The sequence below is a fragment of the Tinamus guttatus genome, unplaced genomic scaffold, assembly GCF_059628265.1.
Source record: "Tinamus guttatus ecotype Peru unplaced genomic scaffold, ASM5962826v1 Tinamus_guttatus_pri_ptg000274l, whole genome shotgun sequence".
Classification (NCBI taxonomy): Eukaryota; Metazoa; Chordata; class Aves; order Tinamiformes; family Tinamidae; genus Tinamus; species Tinamus guttatus.
Genome location: NW_028288808.1, coordinates 432,127 through 453,353, shown reverse-complemented (window position 1 = coordinate 453,353; position 21,227 = coordinate 432,127). Strand labels below are relative to the sequence as shown.

General features: G+C 43.7%; 1 protein-coding gene across 3 annotated transcripts in view; it reads right to left on the bottom strand.

The window, feature by feature from the left end:
* The window catches only part of PDZD2 (PDZ domain containing 2), a 134,018-nt gene extending 118,752 nt beyond the window's left edge, over positions 1–15,266 (bottom strand). For all 3 annotated transcript variants that reach the window (XM_010218896.2, XM_088527288.1, XM_088527289.1), the window contains exon 1: positions 14,654–15,266. In XM_010218896.2, the coding sequence (XP_010217198.2) occupies positions 14,654–15,132 (479 nt within the window). In that variant the 5' untranslated portion in view covers positions 15,133–15,266. The remainder of the gene's footprint in view (positions 1–14,653) is intronic.
* Between the last annotated feature and the right edge of the window lie 5,961 nt (positions 15,267–21,227).

Below are 21,227 nucleotides of genomic sequence, written 5' to 3'. Positions count from 1 at the left end.
AGCTATGGAGTTTTCCTTTTTCAGCTATTTTTCTTGCTGTGGACCAATCTACCGCAGCTCATCACATTTGAGAACATGCACTGCAGTCCCAATTCTCCTTCCGCATAGTCATAAACCAAGAGTTAGTTTTTTAGTTAATTCAGTTATAATGACTTTTATAATGAACAATCAGTAATAAAACTTCTATGTGTAAAAATCAGAAACCACTCCTGTATTCCCTAGCACTGGGGAAACATCCTTTCTGTGATTGCTTAAGATGTATGAAAAATAAGGTAAAAGTCTCAAGAGACATCTGCCTGCCCGCCCCTGCCCCGCATAAGAGTCACTGCACGAGAACAGGGGCAGCACCCACGGTCCAGCCAAGACCCCCGGGTTTGCCTGCACTGGGCCACCCCAGGGTGCCCAACATTGCTCCCCATGGAATAGAGGGCCTAGGGGGCTGCGGGAGATGTGCCCAGCCTCACCAGTCTGTCCCTGCTCTGTAAGCATGCAGTTACGGGAGTAACCATATGGTCATATTTAATCCTGTTTTTCTTTGCTTATCTTGATGCTAATACTGTTTTCTCCTTAGTTCGTTGCTTTCCAAGGAGCCTGTTTAGACGTGCACAAGAGCACTCAACAAAAACTAGTTGTATCAAACAGGACACCATTTTTACCGCCAGAAATACATTTTCCCTAGTTGCTCTTTCCTCCTCACCCCACAAAAGGCACACATTCCACATGCAGAGCCTCCCTGCTTGTCTTTTGCATTGTTTCAGCTTAAAGATAAGCAGGCGATAGTACAAAGTTTTACAAAATAGTGTGTACTTCCCTTGTCAGGGAGCCACCAAAAATTGGCAGCTCCCAGGAGCTTGGCTTTGAACCTTCTTACCTCACAGAAAAACTCAAATATCCTATCTGGAAATCAGACTTCAGCTGCATGTTGGCTGGAACATCATGACAAAAACAAAGTTTTTTTTTTTTTTTTCCTTAAAGCTCACACTAGGAACACAGAAAGACAGTGTTTTGGCCTTAAGGCCTTGGAAAAACAGAAATCAGTTTTTCCATTCTGTAACTATTTCAGCAATACCCTACAGGTAAATAAGCCTTCTCACTTGTTTACACTGACATCTCTTAGAGACACTTGGGAAGACTGGACGGGGCTAAATTCATAACCAGGAAGGTACCTCATATGGTAGGGCTTTTTTGTATTGCTAAAAATGCATGTCTGCAGAGGCAGGTATTTTAAAATAATTTTAGCTCTTACAAAACTGCTCCAGCAGACAAGGAGGTACCTGGAAAGAAACACTTCACAGCAATAGCAGCATATAATAAAGTGCTTTTCCCTCAGAAAGCTCTCAGCACCTGCCCAAAACAAGCTGCTGTCATCATCTTCCTACCACAGGTGATGTGACTTAGTCACAATGAGCAGAAAAGGCTTGACCAGGACCCAACATTTCTTAGATTCACATGTGATAGTCATTAGGCTGCAAGACCTTGACAAGAGTCAGGCTTATTTGTAATTTTATTCGAAACCATTTATGTAAAAAATAAAGTGTCCAGAGTCAAAAAGGAACTTGCAAATTCAACACATTCAGCAGTACCCCCTGGCTTGCAACAGAGGCCATGAGCCCTGGCTTGCCGCAGAGAGCAACACAGGCGAGAAGCAAATAGTAAGTGTCACCTTTAGGCATGAGGCAGAAGTTTAAATAGAATTTTAAGCTATTTATATTGGGAACAGGCTGGATTCTTCTCTGAGCTGCACCAGCATATAACTTGGTATATGACATCTTGCAAAGAAGTTCTTGACTGAGTTTTACCACGAGTCCTGTGACTCTGCAGATGTGACACACAGCCAGTGGATCCCAAGTGCCCTCTGAAGATTGCATAAGCAAGGGAGAAGATGACTCTCCATAGTCTTTAATACTATTTTTGATACCATCCTTAAGTGAGAGAATAGTCTCAAGTCTGGAAAAAACAGACAGAGTAGAATATGGGAGCTGACACCTGCACTCAGAATTAGTTTTCTTGGTTAGTAGAGCTGGCTGAGCAGTTTATCTAATTTAATTACATATTAGTCAAAACACTATTATTGAGTCACCCAGAACTAATGAATATGCCTTCCCAAACCTCAGAAGTTAGTGGGATACAACTATTCTAAGTCTGTCTTCTACCATAAAACTATTTCTACCGTTTTGTCTTTTGATCTCTTTTGTTATTTACCAGACTCTTCTGAAGTCCCCCTCTCTCAAGACAGATGTTTATTCCTGTGCTAATTTGCCTGAAGTCTTTTTTTACCAGATGATTCCCCTTAAACTCATTTCCCCAGACTATGATTCGATTCCTGCATCACTACAGAAAGCATGAGTCACAAAATAATTTTAATAATACGCTAAGATTCTGACTTTCTCATCTACTATTTAAAACATTGTCCATTTATAAGCAAAGCCCTGCAGTAAACCTTGTTGACTTTGAATTTCACACATCAGCCATTAACTTCTGAGCCATTTGGCATTCATGCACTTTTTTAACTGTTATTATTTCTTTCTCCACAGCGTAACTGGTGAATTATTGAAATCCAATTTATCTTAAGCACATAGTTCATCCCGATGAAATTGGGTAGTTTACTAAATTTTCTGCTCTGCTGTATATACCACTTTCTGAATGCAGGCAATGACCTAAAAACTCACTGAGGAGACAATATTGTGTATTATTAGGTCAGATAGTGAATAGCAGGAGGAAATTTGGAATGCAGAGTTTTTAAGTTTCTGTACAGGCAAACTGGAAGCAGTTCCACTGGAGAGCACAGTGTTCTGTTTTTCCCATGATCTCAGATAAGAGTTTCCTAGCTTGATTTCTCTGTGCAATAAAGCCGGTCCTCAGCTCAGTGGGAAGCAGTCAGGAAGGGAGAAGCAGCAGGAGGACATCACATTATGAACCCCAGGGGTTTGCTCAGTACCTGCAGCTGGGCAAGTGGACATTTCTAGGGCTACGTACACACAGATATCTCAGCTCAGAGCAAATGCAGGTCCCCACATCCCTAGCCCTGGCTCCTTCCAGGTGCAGGCAAGGAATAATCCCCCCTGATGCAGCATTAAGCTATTAAAGAGCTTACAGCTCACTACTCAACAAGATGCAAACGTGAGCCTAAAACCAAGGCATGCATGAATTTAGAGTTCAAACCCAAAGCAATTTATGAGATCCATGTGGCTGAGAAGTGAAAATAAAAAGACTTACTCTCTGCAAAATTGGGCTTCTACTCTTCTTTTCCAGCAACTGCAATGTTACAAAACCCTTACCATTATTTCTGTTAGGACAGCGTTTAAATCCGCATAAAGGGCCCATCCAGGCAGCAGCAGGAATTAAAAAGCAGTTCTCACGTGTTTAACTTGCAGAGGCTACAGAAGAGCTGTGTCCTTGTGCTGTGCTATGACTCGTATTACTCCAAAGCAGAGGGCAAATCTTGCTTGCTGTTCCTGCTGACTGCTGGCTTGGAAGCCAACATAACTACTGCTCTTTTTTCTTTCCACAGATCCTGTTTTCAAATAGAGCACTCTGGGGAATAAGTGTTTTACTTTAATTAATTGCTTTTCCTGTTTGGGCAAAAACAAACAAACAGGTTTATTCATTTAGAAAATCTTGGCAACAGCTGATCGCCAGTTACTCTTTTGGAACAGATATTTTGCAAAGAATTTTAACCCACAGATTCAGTAAATATGTGGGATTTGCAAGTTAATCCAATAAGGCCATTATGCTGATGCTCCAGAGGACTAGTTACCATCAAGAGGGGAAAGGAGCCAACTTCTAAAAGGATTTCCCTAATGCCATTTTCATGTTGAGAAGTCAATAACAGTTTTCCCTTTTAATCATAGTCAGTTTGGCTGGGATGGAACTCATATAATGATAGAGACAACAACAACAACAAAAAAGAAGACTGTGCCCATCTAAATGGGTTACAAAGTATTCATCTGCACTTTGAGAAAAACAAAACTTCTCTTATCTGCATTTCGCATTTTTGCACTGCAGAGACAGGAAATAATAGATAATATCCCTTAAGATCAATTGCTAAGGACCAGTGTAGCCATCTTTGACTTGTGCTCATTTTAGAAGCTGTTTGTATGTGCAATTAATCTGAAAATCGGGCTGTTACAAACATTCATTAAGCAAGCTGTATAAATAATGAATTTGAGAACAGCAAAATTTCTACAGGAATAAGACAGGAACACAACCCCCTACCATTTTCAAAGTCATACAGATCACTGAAGCGGTATTCATATTTATCTCCTGCACTTAATTTCTGGCTACCAACATAAGCTACAGAAACTGTTGGCTCCTCGTTCACTGTCAGAGGAGTGGATTATACTCCTGTGTGATAGTTTGAGTAGGGAGCACCAGCTGGAAGTGGCAGAAGCTGCCTGCACAGGTGTAACCAAAGCATTGGGTCTTCCTGTGCAGCTTCCTCTGCTTGCATTCCAGCATACATAGATATGTCCCAAATGCAAACACTACTTATGTGCTCCATTTATGTGTGAGTAAGTCCAGAAAAACAGTGAAAGTAGCTCTGTGGCAAACATACATATCCTATAAAGCCTGCAGAGGAAGACTTTTCACTGCCGTTTGATGAAATCCTTGATAAAGCTAGCTATATTGTCCATTGACATAACCCCAAAATAGCTTAAAATATTTATATGACATTGCCCCCTAGAGGAAATTGAGAAAAATCTAAGTTTTAGTGCAATTTCGTACAGGTGAAAATAGGAAACACAACACTTCAACAGAATAGCTCGTGTGCTAGCAGCCATTTTCAGCAAAAGTTTCTCACACCCACTTTCTTGGCTTCAGGTTTCTGAAGGAATTTCACCACCTCTTGCTCACATTCCTCATTCCTCTGGTTGGGAGATAGGCTCAACATTCAGGGCTCAAAATTTAGGGATTACAAAACATCTGGGTTTTTCCTTATCGCTGTCACAATACAAATTGTAGACTGAGAAATTCACAGGCAATTAGAAACTCTTCAGATATCATAGCACGGAGAGAGGCTGATCAACATACATGAGGATGAGAAGGACCTCACAGATTCTCCTTTTCCTCCCTCAGATAGTTACTTTGTTAGCCTGAACCCCCTCCAGTGCTCAAGCAATGGACCAGTAAAACACTGAAAACTCTTGTTCTAAATACAACTTAACTGCTATTAATTTTCTTTTCTTTTTTGAAAGTCCAGTTTTCCATAATACCTACTTGGAGAAGATGGAGATGGGGAGGAATCACATACAGACTTCAGCATCATTCAAACAATAGAATAGAGCATCTTAGTCATCAACAGAAACAATAAATGCCATTCAGATTCCAATGATTCTTTTGTGCGTGTGTGTGCACGCACATTTTGCAAAAGCTTTAATAGATTTTCCATTCACCCCTCGCTTTTTACAGATGGTCTTACTAAAAAGGCTTCAATCTGGCTGAGCTGCTAGAATTCTGAATGCTCTAGAATGAAATTCATTGCTAGTAATCTCATTTACCCACTCTTGTCCTGTCTGAGTAGCTGCAACCTAATTATCCTGATTCACCCTGATCTTTTCCTTTCTGTGGCAGGAGTTTCCCTTTAGAGGCCCCAACTGCCATGCTGGGCCTCATACATTTCCTGCAGAGAAAATAGTGAGAACAGCGAGTGATGTTAAAGCACCTGCAATTGAAACATAAATCCTTCCCATTCTAGCCTACATCTCATAGAAGGGAGACTAGAAAATAAGCTTCAAGAAGCATGTGATAACGCTCTGAGTCTGGAGGCAAGTGTCACATCTGATAAGAGCAGCAAGAAGTTTTTCATAGTGAGGGAGGGCAGGGGGGAAAGCCTGGCCCTAAGGCTGTTCACCAGCAGCCTTGTCTAGTGTTACACTGTTATATAGCTGCATCCCTGCTCACCAGATCTCCAGCTTTTGTATTTATCCTCTCACTTGTGTTCCTAGATGGCAGGTTCAAGCTGACATGTCACCTTGCAGTGACACACGTCAAGCACGGCCTCTCCACGTGGAGCCATCTCCTTTTCAGCTTTCGACTCTCTCCACTCCTCAAATCAGAACCAATTCTAGGGACAGAAACTAGCTGGCTCTTACATTGCCAGACTAAATGCTTTTAGCTCAAAAGAGTTACAGTTTGGTCTCAAATGCATCTTCCATGATAATAACATGGAACAACTTTGAAACACCTGAAGTTACATAAGGTAGCAAAAAGACATGATTGCCCCCTCCTTGCACAGAGGCCCCAAAACAGCTCTGAGAAGAGGTACACTTCCCTGCTTAGGCCAATATTAGGAGAAAAAAAAAAAAACCATTTCATTGAAGAGTTGAGAAGCCCTTGCCATGCATTTCCAGAACTCAGGCCACCTCAGTCAGTATGTAAGAAAAAGGAGAACGTACTATGCATCTCTGGAGCATAGTGTGACCGTGGGCAGCTCCTCCTCCTGCAGCAGCCCCGTGCTTCTCTCTCAGAGGTCATTCCTGAGTGTACAAGCTGCTCTTTGCAAAACTCGGGACTCAGAATATTAAGAGTATCTGCTTCACATTTATGGATTAGAAGAGAAGCTGAATGACTGAACATTGCAAATTGGTGTGTAAGAGCATAGCCACTATAGGAAAAGCAAGAATAATGGGCACAAAATGTTCCTAGCTCAGGTTTTTGAGCATCTATCTTTTTAATTATTGATGGCTAAAACACTTTCTGTGCTAGCAAATGCACTTCTGGAGAGTTTGTGGAGGTAACACTATTTCTACAACCCAAATCCTCTCCTGCTCTTTAGCTTGGTATTGGAAAAAAGTGGCCCTATTGTATGCATTACAAAAGTTTGCTGGTGAATAAGTTCTGTTGAGTCCTGACTCTGTTCTCAGATGACCCTACAACACAGGACACCTGCTGTGTACAGGACTTAAAATACCACACAAGATAGAAAAGGGCTCAACCTGGCGATACTTTGGCTCTGGGGATAACTGACAGCTAAGTGGCTCATTCACCAACCCAGGAGAGCAAGCTCCCCCCGCCAGTGGAGAATTTGTTCTTACACTTGCAGCACAAGTGGAGCACACACTTACTTGGAGATGTACACTAGACAACAAGATACAGCCTTCAAAACTCATGATGGAACAGAATGAAAACAGACAAAAAAAAAGAGAAAGTTTTGCAAGACAGTCTGCTCTTTACCTCTGAAATTTTTATACCTCCCAAGGCAACATTGCCATCCTCTGCCCAATACTGTTGAAGCCTATGCAGTCCCTCCAATCCACAGAAGGAAAGACGTATAAGTAGGTCACATCCCGCAGGGTATCTGCAGCCAATGCTCCTCAGCCCCAGCCTTGCACACCTTATACTGAGAGGCCAGCTCTAGTTTGTCCCCAAGTTCAGTGGGGACAGTGTGCAGGAGGGGAACAAGTATATTGCTCCCCAAATTTTGCAACAAATATATGAACATACATACAGGACATAAATCATTTAAATTAATGGCAATCTCTCTACTGTCTTTCATGGGTTTTAGATAAAACAGAGCTGAGCCAGAAGACAAAGAAGATGCAAAAACAAGGACGAAGAGGTTGGGAAAGCTTGTGCCTGTCAATGAGGCAGGTGTAGCAGCGGGATGCAGCAAATTCCCATCACTACTAGGGAATGGGCTGTGCCCCAGCACGTGCTGGGCTCTGCACAGGGGGATGCAGAGGGAACCAGAGGGAAACTGAGTGAACCCGTGCTCAGATTAACGAAGCAAAGATGACAAACAAGCTAAATGATCTCGTTGAGTCTGGGGATTAGTGACCTTCTGCTTAAGCCTTTAGCTCTTCAGAGAGGATTTGGGACAAAGCTCATTTCTTCAATGCAATTTATTTCTCAACACAAGTAGCTAAGTCTGTCCACACCTTTTCTGAGGATTTAAAGAAAAACATCTCAATTTCTTAGTCCTGTTATAGCCTGGGTAAGGGAGGGAGGGAGGGGGCATATACCCACTATTGCTGTGATACACATCAGCTATGCTTAGAGAAGGCTCCATGCTCCAACCTGCAAGGGTTTAGGAGCATAGTGAGACTCAGGCCATGTCTGAGGTACATTATACATTCATTGGCCTCCTCTCGCTACCTATGGGTTGATCAGCCACACATCTACTGTCCAAGATCCCTGTGCTGCGGATTTCCCTTCCTCAGTCCTGTCCTGCCCGGCAGTTTGGAGGACACAGCAGCATACACAACTCCTCCATGCTCGTGATAACAAGTCCCAGGTCTCAGGCCTCTCTATATTGATCACTTTGCAGCATGACAACTGTTAATATCATTTAAAAAAAAAAAAAAAAAGTTGAATTCTAGGATCTTGGGGGTGTTTTTTAGTCCACCTAAGACAAACTCATTCCCTATGATTGTATTTGGTGGTTCCACTCTGCAGATCACAGTGTTTGTTTTTCGCTATGTAGTCAGCTCTGTTAATATTTTAACAGGGAGCTCCCACAGAAATGTTTGCCCCATGGCCAAGGGCAAAGGGCCAGGATACATTTCCATTTGTTTTCCTATTAAAACAAAAATATTTTCTTATGAACATAACTAAGAAAGGACCTAGTAACACCAGGCAAAGCAGCTGCTTATACGGAGCAGCACTGTTTTTTGGCAGCATTTATGCTTTGCGAAGGAGGAGCAGAAACAAAGTAAAACAGAACAATCAATCTGTGCAAGCTGATGTGCTCACAAGGAAGGGCGAGAAAGAAAGAAAGCTCTGTGATGACCAGAGATAGTTTTCTCAGAGGAGATTTTTCCTAAATAGGGATGTAAAAAGAAGACTGTTCTGTCAAGCAGAAGGCAAATCCACCATAAGTTCAAGAGAAACTTAAGTCCATCAGAGCACAGAAATGTGAAACCTTCCCCTTCCCTCCCACTGCACTATCTTTGGACAGAGGCTTTCACACGGGAGAGTAAAGGACGAAGGCAGCCCAAACATCTAACCCAAATAAAGACCAGATTTATTGCTAAAGCGCTAGCTGATGAGCAGAAGTTGCACGGCCTAGGTCAGCAGACAGGGAATGGCTTGTCACACCCTGGCACAGGAATCCCAGGTCTGCACACTGATTGAGGATAAACCACTGGAGTTAAGAGGGCAGCATTTCCAAGTTCATCCTGCTCATCATGCCAAGCGGTGTCACCCCCACTCATCAATCAGGGCATGTGCAAGCATTTTGAATGCATTGCTGAGTAACACAGCATTAAAAACCCTTGCAGATGTTCCTGAGACAACCACATCCGCAAACAGCAGGAAAGGAGCGACGATGGCAAGGACATCTGACCTACTGCAATGACAACATTTCACCACGGTGTGGCAGGCAGCTGTACCCCACATAAAATGAAATATTGGAGCATTGCGCTTTGGTATCAAAGGGCAACCACCAGTTCTTCTGAAGTTATTCTTCCCAACAGGAATATCTTTATGTGGCAGGGGTGGGAAGAAAGCAGGTTATGAATAAAAAAATACATATATGTTAATTCAATGAAAGTTTTTTCAAGATCCCTCTTCCCCAGAAGAAAGCTTTGAAAAGGTTCACTCTTCAGAAATATCAGTGTTTTCAATCCACAGTAACAGGTTCCTCTCCTCAGCACTTGAACAACTCTATGCACAAGAAGCAGAAGGTCCAAGCCCTTCATTTCAGTCCATGCTGCAGATATCCCACCCTATACTCCCCCTGCACATGGAGATCTCAGCACAGGGGCAGAAAGGACAGCAACCTCTGGAAGACCTCTGAAGAGAGAGAGACCTCTGAGAGCAGAACTGGACTCCAAACACAGTGCGGGACTGCACAGCGTATCCTTAGCACAAGTAGAAACTTTTCAGTGTACACCCAGAAGGGTTTAGATAAGTAGCACAAAATGTTTTGTGTTTTCGGAGTTCAAGTGTCACCCTCTGTCATGCTCTCCCTTGGAGCTAGAGCTGTATTTAGGACATGTGTATATCATGAGAAGAATCTCACACGTAGTTCTTTCGGAGGAGTGCTGACTTGTTAGGCAGACCATGATTTCAGTAGTGCTGGAAACACTAACTTCAGGCAAGGTCAAACCCTCACTTTTAGTAGTTGCTCCTAAAGCTCACTGCCCATTGCAAGTCTGCTTTCCTGAACATCTTTCTCAGTCTCTTTGGAAATGAGCCGATTTTCCTGTCATTCTGCTTGGCACATCTGGTGCTGGGGGGCAGTCCCAGGAGCTCCCCACGGACACTGGCTGAGGAGGCGGGATGAAGAAGAGGCCCTGCAAAGGCACAGCTGGCAGAACAGCTCTCTGTTCACTTTTTGGAAGCTACTCCAGGTTGTGGGCTAAAGTTCTTTGACTATATTTCCACATATTGCGATGTTTGGACATTTTTGGAAAGAAAAACATGATATTTTGAAGCAATAGCTGAGTTTCTTCAATGACAATATTATAACAACATCTCGTGTTTATACCACACTGTCACTACTTGGAATGTATAACACTCAGCTTTCTTCAAAGCAGCTTGAATTTGAAAATCTATGCAGCACTGATATTAAAGATTAGATGTATATGGTAGCTGTATCCAAGCATTACAGCTATATTTGATACAATTGATAAGCAAGCGTTTCAAATTGGACAAAATTCTTGACAAAATAATTCTTTAGCAATCCTCCCAGGACTTTCTCATAGGAGTCCCACTCAGTCATGCTCAAGAAATGAAGGATTCATCTGTCACCTGCAAGAATCCTAACAGCCTCCCTCAAGAAAGTGAGTAATTGCCCAAAATGAAAGTAGTAGTTCCAAAATACATAGGAAGTTGTTGTCAGGGAGAAAATAATCCATGTGTTTTTGAAGAGCAGTTTTATAGACAGAACATAAATAAATATGCAGAGTTTTGACTAACCTTTATTCTGTACTCCAATACAGCTCATTTTACTGCAATTGTATTTGATAGACGTGAACAATTTGCTACCTCTGAAGAGAGCAATAATTTTCCTTCAGTCACTAACATCACTAAAAATACCACCACCTACATCATTACGTTAATGTAATAATATGCCGTTAAGCAAAGAGCTTTGATGATTATATTAATGCATAATCTTTCTCTAAGTGAAAAGAAAGGAAAAAGAAACAAGATCTGCAATAATTAACCTGCTTCTGCTGTACACATGGCAATCAGCGGGCATTTAAATAAAATTTATTTTTTAAAAAAGGAAAAATCAGTTTCCCTAAGAGGGAATGACAGCCAGTGATACCAGCAGCCTGCTCTCCCCAGAAGACTCGTGCTTCTCTTCAGCTCCATCACTGACCCCGTTACCTCTTTGAGAGCTGAGGATGGTTAGGCACCGTATCTGCCAAAATCAGATGCCAAGAGGACAACTCGCAGAGAACAATTCGTGCTGTTCCTGCACGGAGGCAGGAGAAGAGAGGCTGAGGTGCAAATCCAATCACTGATTATGAAAAGCAGGGAAATAAGAGGATAGTAGGATAATTTATTTTTAAAGTTGATTGACCTATGATTGGCTTTGAGGCTTTTTAAGCCAATACGTCCAGGTAAACCCAACCTGTTCCTGGTCCAGCCATCTGCCCTCATCCTCTATAGACTCCCAGATTCCACAGTCAGGGAAGGGAATGCATCCCATTCCTCAGCCACTCGCTTGTCCAGGGGGGCTTGAATGGTGGCATGGAGCTCCACCGGGCCGTGAGGTGACCACCTGAGACTGGACACGAGTTCACATTTCTGCCGATCCTGCTACAAGGGTGGAAACGTCCTGTAGAGAAGAGGAATCATGAGACCCTCTGCTCAGTGCCCAGTGTCCTGAAGCGCATGCCACATTCTCCACTGTTAGGGAACTAGACCAAGAGATACCCTAAAGCTCCAGCACAGGCTACAACACACTTACTGGGCAGGATGGGGTTGTCCTGATGTACCTGGTGCATGAGGAATGAGCATGAAATCTGTGCTTCTGCTTGCCCACTCCAACCTGATGCCAACAGGCACTACAGACAGCATTTTAACTTCACTAATTACAGCACAGCTCCATCATGCAGAAGTCACAGCACTAAAACCCCTTCGCATCCACCTAGAACTGTTTCATGCACAGCCAAAGAATAATTGTGCAGTCCAGCACACGGAAATATTGCTCAGTGCTGGTTGTATCTGCATTCAGTGCTGTCCTGCTCCGACACCTCAAAGAACCACAGAGAAAGGGCTCTGCTATTGTAGCAATAATACAGAAATACTTTAGAAAAGTTGATCTTTTGAAACAGTTTCGCGAAATGCAAACTGGCACCGTCTTTCAACTGATTATAAAGATATGGCAGAATTATCTCTGTTTTGACATAGCCAACAGAGAAACTAGAAGGATGCGCAAAGACTCCTGGACCCAAATAGACATGCAGGATGGGACGTGTTGGAGCTACCAGCCAGACCTCTGAGAACTGAAACCAAGTTCTCCAAACTGAGAAGTCCTTCAAGATCCCAAACTGTCATATATCAACATCACTCTTGTCAAATAGTAGTTGACAGTAAGCTAGATAAAGAAGCTTTGGAGGCTGAAAATAACATCAGGTTCTGACTAAGAGATGTCCAATTTAGGCCCAAATTTAGGACACAGAACATTCTAAATTGGCATCTTAAGAACAAGAGTATTGGCTCCATACCACCAAGTTGTGGGAATTCTGCTTTCGTGATGGCAAAAAAAAACCTGAACTAAAGAAAAAGGAGCACTTGATTCTCATTAGCAATAGTCATAGCTTGGCAGAGCTTTTGGAAAGGAAAAAAAAAAAAAAAACAAAGCCTTCAGGGATCGGATAGCAAGAACAGACACCCAAACGTTTTGTACTCCATTCATTATCTTTCTTTGTGCATTAACAACATAACATTATTGCCAGCCTCTGCAACAGATTCCCTTGGATTTTAAGGACAGAAACTTCCTACAAACAGAAGTCTAAGAAACTAATTTTTTTTTCTGAGAAAAAAAAATCTCAGCTTTCAGGGTGCCATTGATCAGAGAGTTTATACTCGTAGTATCTCTATGGGTAAGAATTAGTAGGCCTGTTAGCATATCTGCAATGCAAAAGTTGAGTTCAGACAGGATGTTTGAGGGGTGAACCCAGCAGATCCAGGCAAGCTGTGTTTTTGCTTAAACCAAGGACCTTTCCCAGCATCCACAGATTTAAGAGCCACTCCTTTTATTTACTGCTTGCCCTATTTACTGCTGCTTCATTGTCTAATCAAGACCATTTTGCAAGTTAATGTGCAAACACGAGCAAGGCTCAAAGCTCATGCAGAACCAGCAGTCAGAATGAAGCACCGAGACAAAGATCCCACAAAACAGAGAGTCTCAAGGCCAGTTTTGGGGAGAGGGATGCACCAAGTGACCTCTACAGAACCAGAAGTCAGGCAGCAGGCTCAAAAGTAGCAGCTGCCCCAAACCTCTGTCCCATGCAGGCTTCAGGGACGAGGATATTTGTTGTCTACTGGCAGCAAAGGCCACACGCTCTGCCTTGTTGCAATCACCTCACATTACTCCTTGATCAAGGCCGCTGAGCTTTGCAAGTCTGACAACTTGAGCAGCAAACAACCAATCAGTTTCATTATCAGCACTATAGTCTTACGAATTTCTTCAGTAAAGATTTAGCTCCCCTTATCCCCTCCAGTATTTAGTAGGGGAAAATACTACTTATTGCAGTTAAAATCTGTTATTTGTCCCTGTTGGGGATTTCACTTGCTGGGCTATTTCTCGGTTGGAATAAAATACTACTCCTGAGACCCACAAGGTATAGCTGGGTTATGCAGGCTGCAGATCAAGCCACTGGGAGTTTTCTTCCACAAAGGCCCATTCAACTAGTGTTTTGTTTCCAAAATTGTCCATCCCTAAATTGCACCCTTCAGCAAGAGGGTGGGAATTTTATGGCCTCAAGAGCATTGCAACCTCAAGTATGAACATTTGCATCCTCATCTTTATCAGAGAAAGGTTTTTGTTTTTGCAAAATGAATTGTGAGACAATTTCCTGGCCCACAATAGCAAAGCTGTGGCAGCAGCCAGTTTTACAGTATGTAACAAATGGCAGTGGTGGATGGAGGAGAAAGGAGAATAATTTACATCATTACAGATACATTCATTTCTGATTTGAACTCTTAAAGGCTTCAGGTTTTCTAGGGAAGGAGACAGCAAAACAAGAATAAAATGAAATAAAAATCAAAGCAAATTTGTTAACATGAAGTTGTTTCTACCTGGAAAACACAAAAATGTCTTGCTTTGAAAAAGCATCAGACACCATTTAGCTGTCAGGAAAGCTCCCCTCAGCCGAAATGATTGAATAAAAATAACATATACCTATAAGAAAATCTTGCCATGCTGCTAAGCCTGTCTTCATTTTACTAGAAGAAAAGTCTTACCCAGCACCAGAAAGAATCCTGTTTTAGTGACCACCCCCTGCTATTTCTGATGTATTTTTTGATCTCGACAATGACTCTGACAGTTTTCCAGTGAATTTACAGGCAGCATATCTAGTCCTATTAACTGATTTTCTTTCATATTTTCTACAGGCCCACAAGCAAGAATCCCCAAATCTCTTTGGGACTGGCCAAGCAGAGCTCAAAACTCCAGCTTCCACAAACTGGGATCAACCACAACGTATTCCATAGGTTACTACATACAACTGATCAGCCACTGTTGTTTCCTACTTACGTTGCCCCGCTGACGTCCACGCCAACCATCAACTGGCCATTCAGAGAAAGGACCTCATCTTTCAGTCGCACTTGCCCACACTTCCCCGCTGGGCTGTTCTTCTTCAAGTCTGTCACCCAGATACATCCAACATCAAGCACTGGACCTTTATGGCCCTTTCTCTTCTTTCCTCCCCGCCGTTTCTCTCCATAGTCTCCCAAAGCAGGGATGTTTCCAAAGCTCAAACCAAGAACCTCAGTTTTTCTCATCTCCTGGGCTAAGTAAGCTGTGCAGATCTCCATGTCTAGAGTACTGGAACCACCTTGCTGCAATTTACTCTCATCCACAGAGAAGTTCAGCTGGATGTACTCTGTCAGCTTCTGGATGGCTGGACGACACAGGCTCTGCTCAGGACCCTCCACCTCCTCCCGCAGGCTGTTCTGCAGCCACTGGCACAAGAGGGGGAGGAAGAGCCCCGCGTTCTCCTGGGTGATGGGCATGGTGGCCACCTGTATGTCCTGTCATGGGAAGAGCCACTTCCAGCATCTGCTCCACAAGCCCTCGCTAACCCACTTGCTGGGCTCTGGGCAGCCTTTTGTTTCCCCCAGGACCATGCTGGAGGCAGGATGAGAATTGAAAACAAGCCCTGGCCCCATCTAGTGTTACAGTGATGGGCTCCGCTAGCTGTGCTGCTTGGCAAAGCGGAGCTGAGGTACGAGGCTCTCTTATGCTGGAAGCAGCGCCTCAGGGAGGTCAGCGAAAGGAAGCAGAGCTTCTCCAGGGACTTTTACAGCTGTCCGGTTGCACATGCCACCGGGACCCCGCTCTCCATCTGGAGTGACATCTTCTCACTACCACCGTCTGTGGCACCAGCTTGCCCTGAAAGGAAAGGAGAGCACAGTTAGCAATGGCACCAAGGCTGCAATCAACGCTGCGAGTCAGGAGCTCAGGACCTGGACTTCCACAGCCAAAGTCCATTTCCTTCTGCTATCTACCACTTGAGGGCACCAATTGCCCTTCTCGGCAAGAGAAAAAAAGGTCACCATCAGCTCCCGACCTGCCTAGTGATGACAAGGCTTATGAACTGTGCAGTTATAGATGCCACAGTGCTGAGCCCAGCACCTGCACAGACCGCAGTTGGACATAGCCTGCTCGGGGGAGGCTGGAGGGGCACATCTTACCCTGGCACTTACACTGGCAACTGAAGCTGGGTGACACTGGTGCTGCTGAAGGTGGCTCTGCCCCCCTCCATGACTGTGTTTTGGGGCTTGGTTCTTTCTAATCTGCATCGGTCCCCTGACCTTGTTCCCATCAGGTAGGATGAGAGATGGCTCAAGGAAGCGGGTAGCAGGAAATACAAAAGGACAAAATAAGCAACGGGAGAGTCTCTTATTGGCAGTGGTGGATTACAGCAGCTTAAACCTACCCTGCAAGCAAAGCCCTGACAGCACAGCGCTGTCAGTGCCTCAGTAAAACCAGCTGCAGGGCTGCAAGCTGGCTCCCAAAGCAGCCCCTACGAGCTGTTTTCTGCACTTCTGTCTTCTCACAGCTGCTGTCCTCTCTCCTGCTACCATGCACAGGTAACTTGGTGGCCAGCCCCCTTCCCCAGCACTCTGCCTTCAGAGACAAACCTGGAAACGGCCTTTTTTCCTGTGCCAATGGAGTAAGGGGAGGGCTCAGCAGCTTCCTGCCCCAGGCACTACCTTAAACGCACTCAGCTGTACGTACACTCTGCCCTGGGCAGGCTTCCAGAGCTCCTAAGTGACCTCTAGAAGCCATCCACAAAGTGGGTCTGTCTCCACTCCTCCTGCATTGAAACGACGTGGTCCCACCCTTCCCATGGATATTAAGAGCTGATGAGTAATTTTCCCAATTTCTAACAAATCCAAGCAGGGAGCTGCACATAGGTAGGCCAAGCAGCATCAAGACCTGGTAAGCAAGCAAGAGGGCAAGAAGAAGGTTCTTCTATGCAGTGAATCAAGTCTCGTTGTTTGGTTTCTTTTGGGGAGTAGTCTTCCAGGAACAAACACTGCTCAGGGAACTATCCCCTAGGGAGGTAAAAGAAGGCTACAGCTTGTCTAGTCTGCAGACCACATCTCTCATTTATTATTGCACTGCAAGGAGGACGCGGGGCTCAAGTTGGACAGAACAGCCTGTAGCAACAGCCCCTGACCCCAAGAGATTCTCACAAGACGCTGCTGTCAAAAAACAAATCCAAAGCGTCACCGAAATGCTGCCGTGGCTTGCCCACCTTCCTGACTGCCTGGCACTAACTACATGGACAAGAATGACCTCAAGGAGGCTCAGGTAGGCAGAGAGACAAGACCTCAGGGTTAGAGATGTTGTCCCAGGAGGACTCTGCCATCTGCAGCAAGAGGATGATGTTCCACCAGTGGCTGAACCAAGAGAGAAACTCAACAGCAAAACAGAAAGGCAAAACAGAAAGGACCAGCAAAATAGAAAGGCCTGACTTCAGTATGTACAGAAAACTCTCAGGTAGAATTTCATGAAGTAAAGTCTCTTCAGCTCTGGTGAGGCTGCACCTGGAGTACTGGGTGCAGTTCTGGGTGCAGTACAAGAAGGACATTTTGCTTCTAGAGAGGGTCCAGCGGAGAGCCACAAAGATGATTAAGGGGCACTGGTCGTATAGGGAAGACTATGCAAGCTGGGCCTGCTTAGTCTGGAGAAATGAAGGCTGAGAGGAGATTTGATGAACGTGTTCAAGTGCCTGAGGGGTGATTGTAGGGAGGATGGGGCCAGGCTCTTCTCCATGGTGGCCGGTGACAGGACAAGGGCCAACGGGTACAAGTTGAAACACAGGAAGTTCCACCTCCATGTGAGGAAGAACTTCTTTATTGTGAGGGTGACAGAGCCTTGGAACAGGCTGCCCAGAGAGGCTGTGGAGTCTCCTTCTCTGGAGATCTTCCAAACCCGCCTGGATGCCACCCTGTGCCACGTGCTCTAGGTGTTCCTGTTGGAGCAGAGGAGTTGGATTACATGATCTCTAGAGCTCCCTTCCAACCTTAACCATTCTGTGATTCTAAGAAACTGACCCATTGCTAAGGGAGAGGTTTAGGATCACAGTAGTATGTAGAGAGGACAGGAGGAAAGCACAAATACAGAAACAGTCTGGGCACAGCTCTAGAAGCAGCACAGGGGGACTGGGAAATTGGATTCAATCTTCTGAATATCTTAGACATCTAATGCAAGACTGGAAAGTATATTACTTTTAACACAGGACTTAGGTCTTAATTGAGAACTCAGGGTTAATAAGTAAAATATTGTGTTTTTTTTTTAATTGGAAAATCTGGCAGCTGTTCGAGTAAGACAAAATACTGGAATATAAATATTATTCAGAAAAGATTGGCAGAGCGAAAAAAGGTTGATGTGCATGTTTGCTTTGAGGTCCAGAGCACAGAGGCAGATCTGTTAAAATCTTTGGTTAATAACAAGAGAGAACTGAAAAAAAACAAAAAGGAGAAAGAATGGAAGGGATGGGTAGGGCACAAATCAACAAGACTAAATGGATCTGGCTGCTTGATAACAACTGACTTGATGGTAATGACAGAGTATGAACACCAGATATCTGCAGGAAAGGAAAGCAATTCAAGAAAGACAGTCCCTGTGCCTTAGGAACAACCAACTCATTTAACTGATGGGTCAATCACTACTGGCAAAGTGCTTACAGACCTGACTGTACCCAAAAGAGAAAGATTCGCTAGGTGAAGAAGGTGGAAGGAAAGTCACATAGGAGTGACTGCTAATGATGGAATCTTTGCCTTGCCATAAGCAAAGGTTTGGAAGCAGCAAAATAAAAAGGCCTGACCTCAGTATGTACAGAAAACTGCCAGGGAGGATTTCATGAAGTAAAGTTGAAAGGAAAAAGAAATCAAGAAGTGAATTTTCACAAAGAAACAACATGTTGTTCTCAAAAGGGACAAGCACAAAAAACATCTCAATGCAGGAGAAGGCTCAGAAGACTTGGAACATCACGAGCTTTTCATTTATCTCAAAGATGAGAAAAAAGCACAGCAAAAGGTTACTGAGCATGAGTTAAAGAACCAGGAATACACAGACAAGAATATTAGAAGCATAAGAGCACAAAAATGAAGTGAAACTTGCAGAAGATATAAAATATTTCTCATTACCCTTTATATATATATAAATACTAATGCGACAGTCAGGAAAAGCACTGCTCAAATAGACGGAAAGTCATTGAAAACTGACAGCAAAAGAGGCAAAACCTGTTTGATTTTTGCTTAGGCTATGTTAAAATTGTCTGCTTTGCACAAGGGATCGATACAAGTAAAACTATGACCCATTATCACTACAAAGGTGCACTATCCTTTTCTCTCCTCATTTTACAGTGGGGGCTCGGTGCTCTATCCAAGCGGGATGTTTCTAGATCAGCAGGGGGGAGGTGGGAGTGTGGAAGTTAAAATAATCAAAGAAACAATTTGCAGGTACCTGACAGATAACGAAAATATAAGTAGCAGCAGACACAGAAGTGACAGGGAAAAAAATTCAAACTCAATTAATTTCTTCTTATAACAGACAAGCTGTGAGATGTCATTTATCTGGGCTTTATTATATCTTTTGACATCATCTAATACAACTTTTTCATAAACAAACTAGGGAAACATGATTAAATGACACTACTTTAAAGCCATACCCAGAGAGTAGTTATTAGTGGTATGCTGTGAAGACAGGAGGACAGTCTGAGCAGAGCTCTGCTGGAGCTATATAGTCTAGTTCTGTTCAGCATATTCATTAGTGACCTGGACCACAGAGCAGAGCACACTTACTAGGTTTGCAGATGACATGAAGCTGGGAGTTACTGCAGACACACTGCAAGACCGGATTAAAATCCAAAATGATCTTGGCAAAATGAAAAAAGTTGGCTAAAAATTAGGATAGAGTTCAGCGAGGACAAGTACAAAGTATTTCTGAAGGAAAATGTGCATACATAGGATTGGCTAGGTAGCAAGTCTTTTGGGGAAAAGATGCAGAATTTATAGTGAATCATATGTCAACTGAGTCTGGCTATTGTAGGAAAGAAAAGAAGGTTATTGTCCTGTGATGTGTAAAAAGAAATGAAGCTTGGTAGGTGTGTGAAATACTCCTGCAGTCTCGCTCATTGTGGGAATGGCTCAGCTGGAAAACTGCTCAGTCGAGCACAGCGCCAAGATGATTACCAGGCTACACAATGTAACTTACTGGGAAATACTCATGGAATCTGGCCCAACTGGTCTAAAGAGGAAAAGAAAACATTGCCAGTGAGGTGTGAGAACACGTGCGAAAGATCCTCAATTACCTAAAAATGCACAACAATAATGAAAACAGCATAGAATAAGTCTGTTCTCCTTGCCCATGCTGCAGTTTGAGTTGCATCACAGTAGCTTTAGGTTAGTCATTAAATAAAACTAAAACAGGTAAAAAACTGAAGTCCTGATGCATAGTTTCTAGGGAGACTGGAGTCTCCATTAGACCAATATATGTGAAGAACAACGGTTAGAGTCAATTCTGTGCTTTGGTTGTGGGACAGACTTGATCTACCCTCTCCCCCCTGATTCAGGCCTGTTTACATTTTGTAGCTTTCAGCATCATTTTCTACCTATCTGTACAATAATGAGATCAGATTCTTCACATAGCAGAAAACATACAGGGAGTTATTCTAAAGCCACCCATACAATTGTTTCAGGGGGAAACATCTGCACAACTTCTGAGGCCACTCAGGCTTCCAAGTTGTCCAAGCTCTAGAAGCCATCAGACTAGGTGACCTTCTTGACCTAATGATTTGAGGAGTCCTTCTTCAAGCTGGACAACTTGGACATTGGGCAGGCAGGTTACAGGCTGCTCTTGCACATTATCCATGCAGCAAAAGTTGCTGCCAACTCTAACCTGCCCAACCTGGGCCCAGAAAGCAGCTCACACTCTTGGCTCCAGCAGCTCCACAGGCAGCTTCCAAAACGTTGGGGAACATAGGGAAAATGCACGAGTCAAGACACCCTTGATTGCCCATCTATGCCTCTGAACTCACCACAGAGCTGTGACAGACACTTAAGATAATCATGTGGATAATTATATAATTATATAGCGCTTCCAAGGGACTAGATTTTCTCAAACAAAACCTTTCTGGCTTTGGAGAAAAAGGCTCTGACAGCCATAAGTAGGAAATCCTCCTTCCAGATGAAATGCAGAGCATGGGGAGCGCCAGGGAAAACTCAGCAGGAGCTCTGCTCCACTCTCCATAAAGTCAGGCTTGGCGTCCAAACTGAACACGTTTACGCTGGTGAGAACAACAGCTCAGAGTGCCCAACACAGGCAAGAGGAAAAAAGTTGAGAGGTGGCAGCTTTCTCTTTGAGGGAAGATAAAAACAGCAAACTCAACACTGAAATAAAATTGATTTTTGCTCTTGACTTTCACAGAGACACAAGAGCTGCGTGAGCGAATTTGCTGGAGTTAGGAACACCTTGCTTACCTCAGTAGGCAACACATCTGCCAAACTGCTTACAGCCTCATGAACCACAGAAGATTTACATACTTAAAAAGCATTGACATCTGCCTCAAGTAAATCCCTGTTCCTGGACCGGA